This window comes from Hoplias malabaricus, chromosome 14, assembly GCF_029633855.1.
Source record: "Hoplias malabaricus isolate fHopMal1 chromosome 14, fHopMal1.hap1, whole genome shotgun sequence".
Classification (NCBI taxonomy): domain Eukaryota; kingdom Metazoa; phylum Chordata; class Actinopteri; order Characiformes; family Erythrinidae; genus Hoplias; species Hoplias malabaricus.
In genome coordinates, this window is record NC_089813.1 from 32,637,782 (window position 1) to 32,650,399 (window position 12,618).

Below are 12,618 nucleotides of genomic sequence, written 5' to 3' on the forward strand. Positions count from 1 at the left end.
CTCCTCTGAGGCCAAACTCCTATCCATACCTCTCAGGACTAAGCACTGGACTGGATTTTAAGTGTTTGGAGGATTCTGTCGTTCTTTTGCCCTAAACGGAGACTCAAGCTTAACATGTCTGACCAAGCCACTTTCATTTTTTTTTTTACTTATTTAATGACACTGGGGCTTTGTAAAAACATTAGACTGGTTTCCAGCGTTCAAACAGACTGGAGAGCTAGCAAATGGTGCGGAAGCGTCTTATTAAATTTTATATACACTTTTTTTTATTATTACAATCTTGTACGTCGCCTTTAAACATGACATTTAGCAGCCTGCTTTTATTAGATTTTATGCATGCTATTAAGATGTTACTTTACTCTGATACAGGATCAGCATATTACTTAAAGGCAGCCTCAGAACCACGGTAGATTGGTGGCTAACCTGAAAACGCAGGAAGAAGTGGCAGTGAAAAACTGTACCCATAATGAAATGGAGCACTGCACGTATGCATCAAACTCTAAATGTCCTCAGGGCAGTAATCCCTCTCTTATTTCTTTCTCTAGGATCTTAAGCATTAGCTTTAGCTTCACAAACATAGATATGTTATTTCCTGATACAGAACTATACCCAGTTTAACTCCATCTCAGCTTTGGCAAGGCTTTTAATTAAAGTAGGTGGAGATGTCTGCACTGAGCAGATTTGAACTATATGGGGGGGGTTACTTTTATAGATTTATAGGTGATGGCTATTATACTCTATGCCATAAAGGATTCAGTCTTTTTTTTTTTTTTAATTGTTGTTGTTGTTATTATTATTATTATTATTATTATTGACTGGAACATTTATTTCAATACCACCACTTTCCTTCAGGTCTACTGGCTCTCCATGGGCTTTAAGCAGCTTATCAGTAACAAAGTACATACCCAGGGAGGGTATGTACCCTGAATGAAATGATACACAAATGATAACAAATACAAGTTTTTTTATTTATTGAAATAGAATTTGTAAAGTTTTTATGAGAGAGATAAAATTAGATAGAATTTGTTTAAATTCTGTTTGCTATTATGTAAAATGACAATCTATAAGGCTTTTAGTGTCATATCAATGGCCCTACAGTGAATAAACTATTAATTACAATGTCTATTTGATTGAGCCAAAGACCCGCTTATTTTACTTAACAAAGCAGTAGGCCTTAGAGGCCAACTATGACGTTTGTGGTTTCATTGGAGAATGCTTGGTATTACAGTTTATTTAAGATTTTAACAGACCTCCTTTAGAACAGGTTACTGTGGTAGAACATTAATTTCAAAGAAATTCTTCAGTTTTAGCAGATGTATTCGTGCCTGATTGAGTGACAGATACTCCATCATCCTTGTAGTCCTTCAGTTATCCACTGTCATCAACTTGTAGTAACATTACTACTGTGGAAATTAACAGGATAGCAAGTGAAAATGTATTTCTAGAAAAGGCTTTGTTCATAGCCTTTGGTGATGTGTAATTTTAGCCAAATAAGGCTTAACTGCCTGTGGCAGGGTTGGCAATTAAAACATTTATTGATTTATTACTACAAAGAAAATGGGAGTAGAAGGTTGAAAAATGGGAGCTGAAAGATTTGTGGCTAGAGTATGATTTTGAGAAGGAAGTGATGTTCTGCTGAGTATGTGGTCATTTTCCATGTTGTTTCAGAACCGTGTATTGCATAACAATATTAAAAACATGGTTACACTTTTCAGCATGTATACTTTTGTGGCAAAACTTGGTTCAGTGATCCCAGTGTTTCACAGCTGACTAATTTGAAGTTGGATTTACGAGTTGAATTCTTGAAACAGAGGTTTTACTAGTATAATTACATGTGTATTTCTACACTGACTTTTGTTATCTGAGCTTACGTTTTAAAATTTCACTAGTTTTCAGTGCTTAGTTTTGTATTTTCTGCCCCTAAACTAAAAGACTTAAGGATATTATCATTGCTACATATATTTTATATATATTTATCTATCGTGCATCGTTAAATATTGGGTGACCAGGTTTGCTGTTACTGGTTTTGTTTGGCAAATGAAATGTTTGCATTTAAATGCAATTGCAAATGCTTTCAGCTTGAAGGAGGAATTTGAGTGGTGTCCATGGCAAATCCTGCAGCAATCTGTGTGTGTGTTATGCATCCGCAGACTGTAACCTCCCTTATCTTATTGAATTGTATGGTTCCTTTAAACTACAATGCATTTGTGAATGATCTTTGACCGACTGAATGCTGACGTGCGTCACATACATATACATGCGCACATACGTACATACAACCTTCTCTTGATTTGAACTGAATTAGTGCAAGCAGTGCTTAGTTCAAATCTAGACCTAAATTTCCTTCTAGGAGATATTTTTTTGGGATTTATTCCAAATACCTATGAAGTGCGATAGTCTATCTGTATTAAATCCACTCACTTTTTTTCTTGCATACAATTACTAAAAGACTGCAGAACCGGAGTACATTAACACTGATTTGTGGTTAGCCCACTAGCAGCAAAACTTTTCAAACCACATCTAAAGGCAAAAACATTTTTAAAGACGTCACCGTCCATTTCCTACTTGTTTTAAGGACAAAGAAATTTAAACAATGACACAAGGATCATCAATTTTAAAACTCATCATTGAAGTATTAATTTGCATTGTTGCATTAATGCTTTATTTCTCCGCAAAATTCTTACTTGGTTTAAAATAAAAATCTTTGCTGTACTTATCTCGTTGTTTCCATGGGATGTTGATTGCCAGCATTTTTTCTGCCATTCTCTCAGCCAACATTATCCATGTAGTCTAGTTAGTAGAAGCACTTGTCCATGTATAATCAGGCGGAGAAATTATGTTGGACCAACGGTGCTGCAGTTTTTCAGCATTTCAGTTTTTCCGCATGATTTTCAGTTTGTGTCCTTTTGTGTCTTGTTCACTTGTGTTTTCTTCTTTTCTGTTCAAAACTATTTCCTTCGATATTGCAACAGACTGACCAGAGTTGTGTTGAAATTATACTGAGTTAATGTAATGCTTAAATAATAGATCCACACTGGCAATTTGTAAGCCTTTTAAATAGTGCAGTCTTTGCAGACCCTTACAGCTGTATGGCTAGAGGATATAGTCTATTTGGGTTGTTTCATATATCTTAATTTCATGTGAAAATAAATATGACGTTGCAGTTTTAGAATCTGTGCATGTCTATGAGGGTTTATTACAGTTCCTCGGAAGAGGGAGATGGGAGGAGGGAGAGGGAGATGGGAGGAGGGAGAGGGCAGCAGGAGGTTTAGGCTGGGATGGAACTGCATTTTGTTGCAGACTTCTGAGAATGACTGTGGGTAAGTATAGACTTTATGGCTGTCTTGCTGTTTTTTAAGTGTATTTATTGTTTTTAAATAAAGGCAAAAAAAAAGACAAAAATGAGGAAGATCTGTTGTTAACGGTCACCACGTCACATTTCAGTGGCATTTTGCAGTTTTTCATAAGACGTACAAATAATATTTTTCGTTGCTGAACTAACTAAGCCTTTATAATAGTTTTTGCATGTCTATTCCTCCTTCTTGTCCATCGCTCTCTCTCTTACTCTCACTCTCCCTGGGCTGTTCTCTTGACCTACATATTTTGAGGGAAGTTCCCCCGCCCCCTCTGCCAAGTCTTGCTGGACTGTCAAGTCAAGCTCCAAACGCTACAGTTCCACCAGAACTGTTAACTTCATGGTTTTTGTTCTTTGTATTTTTTAGATGCATCTGGAGTAGTGTTTGACACGCACTCCAAAATGGTGATGTCCCAAGGAGGATCGTATGAGAGAATGAAGGAAAAGGTAGTCATTTTTCTCATTTCTTGGCCTCTCTTTTTCCCCCCTCTTTTTCTTCTCCTTGCATTCCTGTTTGCCCTTTTTTTCTCCTCTCTTCTCTTTTCCGCTATTGGACATATGTTAGAACTAAAATGAACAGTGGTGTTTTGAAGCCCGTAAGCAGCACAAGCTGTTGAGTTTTTAATTGTTTTTCACTTTCTATAATTGAGCTGCTGTGTTGAAAATTCTCTGCTGTTTTTCACCATGCATCTTTTTTCAGGTCAAAAAAAATGTAAAGACATGCAGGATCAGTCCAATTATGCAAAAATGGCTACTTAGCATCATTTAAATATTTCCTTTAGATTCAAGTTTGGTTATTCAGTATTAACTGCCTGAAAAAACAACTTGAGCAGTGCCATTATGCTGAACTACATTCATAGCTTTTGCAGCACTATGCTGGACTATGACTATGTACTATCTTAGAGGTGTGGCTGAAAACCTAATGAAAGGAGAAGGCGTTACTAAGGACTGATGTGTCATCAAAAAGCCATCAGATGACTTTTAAAATGACATGTTGATTTTTATTTGATTAAACTATTTCTTTTAAATATATTAAATAAAACCCCATCTAGTTACTTATCGCTGTGTGGATATTTATTACACTAGGAAGTTTTATATGTGTAATTTCCTAACTCCTGTGGTCTTGCATCTGGACTATTGCCCTCCACTAATTCCCTGTTCCCTTCTATAGATTAATGCAGTGAGAGCGGTGGTACCCAACAAAAGCAATAATGAGATCGCCCTGGTTCTGCAGCACTTTGAGAACTCTGTGGATCGGGCAGTGCAGGCTTTTGTGGAAGGTACAGTTCATTTTACAGCACTAGTTAGATATGAATGTAGTGCTTCAGTATTTTTATATGTATGTGTGTTACATGTTTTTTTTTGTTTTGTTTTTTTAAATAAGTACGCTTCTAAGCACACTGTAATGTCACACTGTATCTATAATTTTCTGTTTTGACTACCAGTGACCTTTAACAAATAGTTTAACATGTCATTCATAGTTTTCTTGTTTTTCCCTACCCTCAGGCAGTGCAGTAGAGATCCTGAAGGAATGGAATGTCACTGGTAAAAAGAAGGTGTGTGCCAACAGAGTGACGCACTGAGCGCATAAGGGTGCAGGGCAGCGTCACTGTGTTAATGTGTGGACGCTGTGATGCTAAATATAGTATTCTAAGGTTTTTTATTTTTTTTCCTTCAGTACATTTATAGACTTATTGGAAGTTTGATTTAAAAAATGACAGCACTTGTTATTTAGACATAAACTTCTTGGTTCACGCTTGGTCAGAAGTTCCATATTGTCATTGCCATGCAAAAATATAATATATCTAGGTTTTATTTCTTCCTGTTTATCTTTCTTTGTATAATTTGGTAAACTCTGGTTATCCTTTGCATTGTGGTTTAAATATTACAATGATCAAATTAACATTGCTAGATAAACAAGTTTTACTACATTTAACTTTAACTATTCAGCATTAATAAATTCAAACTTCACCTATAAAGTTTCCATTTTGAATATTCAAGCGTTTATTCCAACAGACATGTGTGTTTGTTCATATAGCAAAGTATTAACATCTTATTTACAGATAACCAAATTTATGTAACTTAAGTTACTTTACAGGCAAGAGCAGTCAAACATGTAGAACGATGAATTTGATTCTTGTATGAATAAGGCCTCTGTACTATGACTAAAAGTAGCCAAGTTGGCAGAGTGTGGAGCTCGTCACTTAGAAGAGCACACAAGCACATTATAAGTCGTTGGAAAATGTGGTGGAAATGTTTCAAGCTGTGAGATGTCTGTAGTTTTAGTTGAGGCATGTGGATACAAATATTTTTTTTTTTGGTTCTAATTTTATTTAGATGTAGTCTTTGGCTTTAATTTAGCTTTAGTTTAGTTCTAGGCTTGAATATTAAAATTTCTGCTATAAAGATGCATATTTGTTTGTTTCATAATTCATTATTGAACATTCTTATTGTTATTTGACAGCCCAAGAAGAAAAAGAAGCCCAAGCCCCAGCCTGAAGCACCAGTTGCCCCCTCGCCCTCTGAATCAGCCCCATCCTCAGAGGCAAAATGTGCAGCTGCTGTAAATGGTTTCCATGCTAATGGTTCTGCTGGTGCTGATGGTGAGTCATTGGACTCCTTGAGTGAACAGCTTGACTCCGCCTCCCTGGATGCAACTGAACTTGAATCAGAACCTGCTACTCCTGAACTCTCTGATATCACAGGTAAGGCGTTGATTAGTGTAGTGTGTTCATGAGTATAAACTTAAGTGCATTCAGTGGCTGTTTTTGGCAAAATACTACTTGTTCATTTATCTCTGAATAGCAATTGGGTTCAAATAATTACTTACCAAGTTACAAGAAGTCTAAAGAAAAGAGTACCTTTTAAATCTCAACATATGTTTCCATAGAATGAACTATCTCAATTCTTTGCTTAGATTTGTCTAGGTTACTTCAATCTGTAATTTCTAACTTTCTTGAAGTCTTTGCCAGTTCACTGTTTTTGCCATTGAGTGGTAAACAATTAATGGGAGTTTTCATTATACATAAACACAGGTCAAAATAATACAGGTGAAATTTACTGGTAAAACCAGTTTGACCAAAGGGTTTCAAAATGTACTGAATGGCATATTACAATGCCATATAATTGTAGCATGGTGTTTTTTGTGTATATGGAACATTACTAAACTCCATGCTTTTTAATCAGATTTTCTCTGTGTTAATTTGTTTTCACAGGGGTAGAGGTAGAGTCTCTAAAAAGCTTAACTCCAACACCAAGCCCGGCCCTGCAGCAAGGCAGCAATAATGGTGCTAGACAAAATCACCACAATTCCCGCGGCGGCAAGTCGCGGCACAGACCTTCTACTAGCTCCCAGAATGCCACTGTGGCCCCATCCTTTCTCTCTGATGACAGCCAAGGTTCATCTGCAGGCAAAAAGATTGGTAAGAATGCTGCCATAGCAACCATTACTCTTGAAATTCCTACATAGAAATTACTTTTCGCTTTTTTTGAGGAGAGCAAATTCTTACATCTGCCTGATCTATTAATTTTTACATAGATGGAAGTCAGAATACTAAGAACAATTTTAAGTAAGCATACAAACTCAAGAAATAGGTTTTTAAACATGTTGGTTTGTTCAAGTTTTCTGAGACACACCACCATTCTCAATATAACCAGCAGGAAGCTGACTGAAGTTCACTGCAACCGTTGAAAATGAGTGCGGTTCCAGTAGCATAGTAAAAGCCTTTAATAGAAATGAATGTGATGAGACAAGTGATTCAAGGCATCAGTTTCTATTCCGTTTTTTTTGCTTCTGGTTAAAGTAGTATAGTGAACTACATGCATCACACTCCCTGTGTGAATAACTTAAAGCTTCTTCCTTTTTCTGTTTTCAGTCCATCCGGCCTATTTAATTCCAAACCTCCTCCTAGATTATGTATTATGTAATATGCAAACAATTTATATTTAATTTCTTAAAAAGTATTAATAGGCACTAAGAGATTATATATGATTTAAGAATATTTGCCTGGAAAAACATCTGTTTATCTGGACAGGACTAAAACCTTTGCACAAGCATAAATCAGCCTTCAATCTGTTGTCCTTTATATAAAGGCTTCAATAGTACTGTTAAAACAGATTATATTATATTTCAAGTGTGGATGTTGGTTTATGTTTGTAGGGGGGAGGAGGGGGTGACTTATTTGTAACAGGCTTTCAGGTATAGGTTTTCAGTGGTTCTATTTATCCACCTAACACCTCAGCCAAGAGACCTCATTTCAATCTCACGGGTATCGGAGAGAGCTTCTGCATCTACTCCCATTAGCCTCAAAGTGCTGAAGCCAAAGCACCTGAGATATAGAGGAAAGCATAAGAGATGTAGACACAGGCCCACTGGCTCTTTGCACAAGGGAGGTGTGCGTCACAACAGGGACTTGAGTATCTCTGGCTGTCCTCCAGCTCTTCTTGTTAGCCATCTGTATGTAATTTGGTGTTCTTTGGCTTTGTGCAACTTTGTATGTGGCTAATTCCTTCACTATTTAGTGTAGCAGATAGACCTGATTTCCATCTGGCCCTTGCCATCCTCTGGACAGAATGGGCTTGTTTTAATTCTCCCTCCTGTCTTTCTCACATTTCACTCATTTACACATTAAAATTGTTTTTAAAAACCCTACCTGCTACTTTACTTGGTATTCTGTGTCATAAAACCCCCTCAATTTCTCTTTCAGCACCAAATATAGATCGCTCAGTGAAAGATCTGCAGCGGTGCACAGCATCTCTGACACGGTATAGAGTGGTGGTGAAGGAAGAGATGGATTCCTCCATCAAGAGAATGAAACAGACCTTTGCTGAACTACAGAGCTGGTAAATATTGATGTTACTCTATTTGTCAGAGGCCTACCTAAACAGACCCTAACAGACACTAACGCACACCACATGCATCTATTAATTTGTGTAAGCAGCCTTTTCTGACTGGCATCGGTTGGAAAATACAAACTTTTAAAGTACAGGTACAGTGCACATACAACTGATAGGCTTCCCAATGTCATAAAACTGCAAAGGATTTTTCTAAATTGTCTTGGACTATATATTTAATGAATGAATATTTTACCATTCATCAAGATTAGTGATGTACATTTTTAAAACTCTTTAATTACTTGCTTGTAGCCCCAGGTGAAAAGAACAACACTATCTCTTTCATGGTCGGTGGGTGCCTGTGCAGCCTTGGAATTAAAATGGCTAAAACTACATGTTCTAAAATTCTTTGTAATAGATTGGAAGCCTTGAAATTTTATCTTACTTTCATGTACATGCAAATTTAAATTTGATCCTGTTTATTTTTGCAAAGGAAAATTATATTATTTGCTCCTGTACTAATAGTCTTCACCGCCTTTTAAAAAATTACCCAAAATGAGGATGTGGGTATTAAGTATTCTTATTTACAAAGGACTAACCTGACATGAACTACAGCCAGACACACAACTGTGGGTGGTTGTTTGCAAAACTTTGCAAACAACCACCCACTGTTGTATCTGGTTGTAGTTCATGTCAGGTTAGTCCTTTGTAAATAAGAATATTTAATATCCACATAAACAACCGGCACATCTAGGCACAGAGAAAATATATGTTCTAAATATGGCCTTATGGACTTAAAAGCATGTTTATTAAGTGTGATGGTTTATTAATTAGAGTTAATAATTGGGAGTATATAAAACAGGACATTTCTGATGATTGACCTTAGACAAATATCACTGTGAATTATGCAGCCACCATTCATTCATAACCACTGCTGGGCGCATCAGATATTTACTTATGACACTCAGTCATCTTTTTTATTCTGCCAACATGTTGCTAATTATTGAAAGGCATATTCATTCTCGGCTGATCTTCTCACCAAAGATCAAAGACCTTGTTCACACTGTAGACTAAATGTGGTAAGCTACATATTTATTCAGACTAATAAGACTAAGTGGTCTTCTCACTAGATTTTCTCACAGTTGTCCTTGAAATGTAATTTAATTAGTTGTTATTTAATTGTGACAGTTTTGACGAGTTCCTCATATTTAAACAGTCAAAATGTGTATCTGATAAGCTCCTCAAACGTGTGGAATGTGCGTGCATGTGTACGTAATAGGCTTCTTGTGCCTCATCATTTTTCCTAATCTGTCTATCTTACTCATGCTCAGAACCTTTGGTCTGATTGACCTATTTCTATTTTCTGCATCGCCCTGCTCGTTATAAACTGTTACACAGGGCTTTGATATGGTTTGATGACTGAGAGGAGATTTAGATAGCAGCATCTGACTTATACTTTAGCAAGAAAGTAAAACTTTTCAAAATATAGACAACCCAAACCTTGACTTGTATCTAAGTTTAACACAGGAACTACACCAAACTCATTTTGTCTGTTTGCTGAATTTGGTGTTAAGATAATGAAATAAGGTGAAAATATCATTTTGTTGGACAGTATATAATCTTAGGCAGTCTGTAGTAAAATTGTCACCTGTTTGTACCTTGTGGAAAATGGTAAAAATTTACAATATTGCTTCTTCTGTCCTTTTTCTCTCTCTCTCTCTTAGCCTTATGGATCGGGAAGTTGCTCTGCTGGCTGAGATGGATAAAGTCAAAGCAGAAGCTAGTGAGTATACATACACATTCTCTCTCTTCAACTCTAGTTTTTACCAGCTCCCCATGGTGGCTCCTTCAGAGTTGATCACTCAAACAGAAAGAAGTTGTTGGTTCATTGTCTCTCACCATCCCTTTGGTTCAAACTCTCAGCATTTCTCACTCTTAAGTGTCTGAGTCATAGAATCAGCCAATGGCACTTTCCTACTTCAGTACTGGGCCAGAACCAGGCTCATTTATGTATTGTTTTCTTTTTTCTTTTTTTTTTTTTTTCTTTTTTTTTTTTTATAATAAACTTTATTAATTAATACAAATATATGTTTTCCACTGTCTGGCTTTGCTTTTTAGATGGAATTTAAGCAGTGCCATTGTTGAATTTATGAAACATAGTAAATTGACTAGATTGTTATAATCATGTAGCGTTGCCATTTATTTGCTGTGTTATGGGTGAAGGCAGCAGTGTTTCCATTTTGGAATGCACAAGGAGGTCATTCTCCTGGACCTTGCCCTGGGAAACACTATCAGGTGTCAGCTCTCCCTCAATGGCTCTTTTGTGTCTGTGTGCAATTAGGAAACAGCAACCTACAGTAATCCTGCTTTCAGCTACTATTCTCCACTTTCTCTTTCCTTTTCCTTGCACTCAGTCCTTGCGTTTTGAAAGGAGAAAACAATTCCTGATGGCCTCAGAGATAGGGTGTTCTTTTTTTTTTCTTTCCTTCCAAAAGTCATTCTACCTGTGAGTTATTTGTTTTTCTGTGTGCAATGCATGTTTGAGTGATAGCCATCAAAACACAACAGCTCAGCCCAGTTGCTTAACCTACTAATCACAGTAAATGGAAGTTAGATTGGCATGAAATCAATGTGTTGATTAAAATACTTTAAATTCATTGTAATGCTGGATGAAAAATTTCAGAGAGACAGGAAATCAGTGGGTGATGTGTAAGTTGCCATACAAACAAAACATATAGCAGCAACTTTTTTCAAACAAATCTTCCATACTGATGATGCAATATGTCTGTTGTGCTAAAAATGATCTTTTTTTATTTGAGATTAAACAAGTCAGTCTTTATTATTATAATGTGAAGTATATTCAGCAATGATGCACTCTCTATTAGACTCTTGGTACGTGATATTCAGTCTCTTGTCTAATGTTCTTTGCAAAATAGTTCCATGGAGGTGATCCTATTCTATAGCTAAACTGTTTAAACTGTATGTCTTGCATTAAGAATATGCCAAATGCCATTTTTTTTTTTTTCCTTTTAAGAAAACAACTTAAATATTGCTTGACCGTTAAATTCTTTGTGTTTTTTAGTGGTCATCCTGGACAAGCGGCAGAAAAGAGCTGAGGAGTTGAAGAGGCTCACTGACAAGTCTGCTTCCATGTCCGAAGAGCAGCTAACAGAACTACGTGCAGACATCAAGGTATGTGTTAGAGATGGGCGGATCGATCCATATATTGATAATATCGATACCAACGCTGGTATAGGTATTGATCAATACTCATGGAAAAAGATCGATACTCAAGCATTTTTTTCTCTCCCGTTGCTCTGCCGCTAAAGTCTGGGTAGAGCACCCTCCCCCCGCATAGTCTCATTGCACCCCCCCCCCCCACCCCTGGTCCCGTCATTTGCTTCAACAGCTGCATATGGCGAAGACTTTTGGTATCGGTATCAATATCGGCGATACTGGCCCTGTATTTACTTGGTATCAGATCGATACCAAAACTCCCGGTATCGCACACCTCTAGTATGTGTATGCGAATGGAGTGGAACAACAGTGGTTTCAGTTTGTCTGGGGGAATTCAAACCCAAATGTCTAACTTTGTGCAGCCAAATGCATAACCCCTTCCTAAATTTATAAATAAAAATGTTGTGGTACAACATCATCCAGTGCAGTGATTCATAAAGTTTATGCTTTTTGTTTTTAGAACAATTGTTTAGGAAGTGTGTTGAGATTGGATTCGGCCAAGCCTGTCAGGCTAGAGAAGGGGGAATGTTGTACCCTGTTGGCCTTCTTCCCCCTAGCTACCCAAGATTGGCTGTACAAGGTGTAATTGTGAAAGCTGTAGCGGGTAAAAAATATTTGTGAGAAAAGAGGGCCTAGCACTCGCAGGATAAAGCAGTTTTAGAGTTAAAGAGAGAACATTACCACTAAAATTGCATTTTTGCTCCTGATAAAATTGCAGAGCTCACACACTGGTATGAACATAGATGCATACATACTATTTGAGTTTTGTTTAACATGTTTAGCATTCACTTTTTCTCCTCCTTTCCTTCTTCCAGCACTTTGTGAGTGAGAGGAAGTATGATGAGGATCTGGGAAAAGCGGTTAAGTTCACTTATGAGCTGGATCCTCTCAAAGCTAGCATCATGGCCTTTGGATCAGGTAAGGAGCGTGTGCATATGAGAAGTTCCCACACTTGTTTTTTAGCTTTGCTAATGGGTTTTTACCTCTCTCTCTCTTTCTCTTTTGTAGTATATCACCCTCAAACAGGATACTCAAATCGTTCACGCTGTAGCTCCACTTCATCTTCTGTCGCTAGCTCTGCCCCTGCGGAAGCTCCACCTCCCACTCAGGCACAGCCTCAGGCCTCTGGTTATACAAGCCGCCCCAACGTCCCTCATAAACAGGTAATTCATGCAAATATACTGCCCTTGTAT

At 37.2% G+C, this 12,618-nt stretch overlaps 1 protein-coding gene across 2 annotated transcripts in view; it reads left to right on the plus strand.

The window, feature by feature from the left end:
• spats2 (spermatogenesis associated serine rich 2) overlaps positions 1 to 12,618 on the plus strand; it is a 28,410-nt gene that overhangs the window by 12,628 nt on the left and 3,164 nt on the right. For both annotated transcript variants that reach the window (XM_066643579.1, XM_066643580.1), the window contains exons 3-12: positions 3,723 to 3,802; positions 4,527 to 4,635; positions 4,862 to 4,911; positions 5,820 to 6,060; positions 6,571 to 6,777; positions 8,062 to 8,197; positions 9,913 to 9,971; positions 11,271 to 11,380; positions 12,241 to 12,343; positions 12,434 to 12,588. In XM_066643579.1, the coding sequence (XP_066499676.1) occupies positions 3,723 to 3,802; positions 4,527 to 4,635; positions 4,862 to 4,911; positions 5,820 to 6,060; positions 6,571 to 6,777; positions 8,062 to 8,197; positions 9,913 to 9,971; positions 11,271 to 11,380; positions 12,241 to 12,343; positions 12,434 to 12,588 (1,250 nt within the window). The remainder of the gene's footprint in view (positions 1 to 3,722; positions 3,803 to 4,526; positions 4,636 to 4,861; positions 4,912 to 5,819; positions 6,061 to 6,570; positions 6,778 to 8,061; positions 8,198 to 9,912; positions 9,972 to 11,270; positions 11,381 to 12,240; positions 12,344 to 12,433; positions 12,589 to 12,618) is intronic.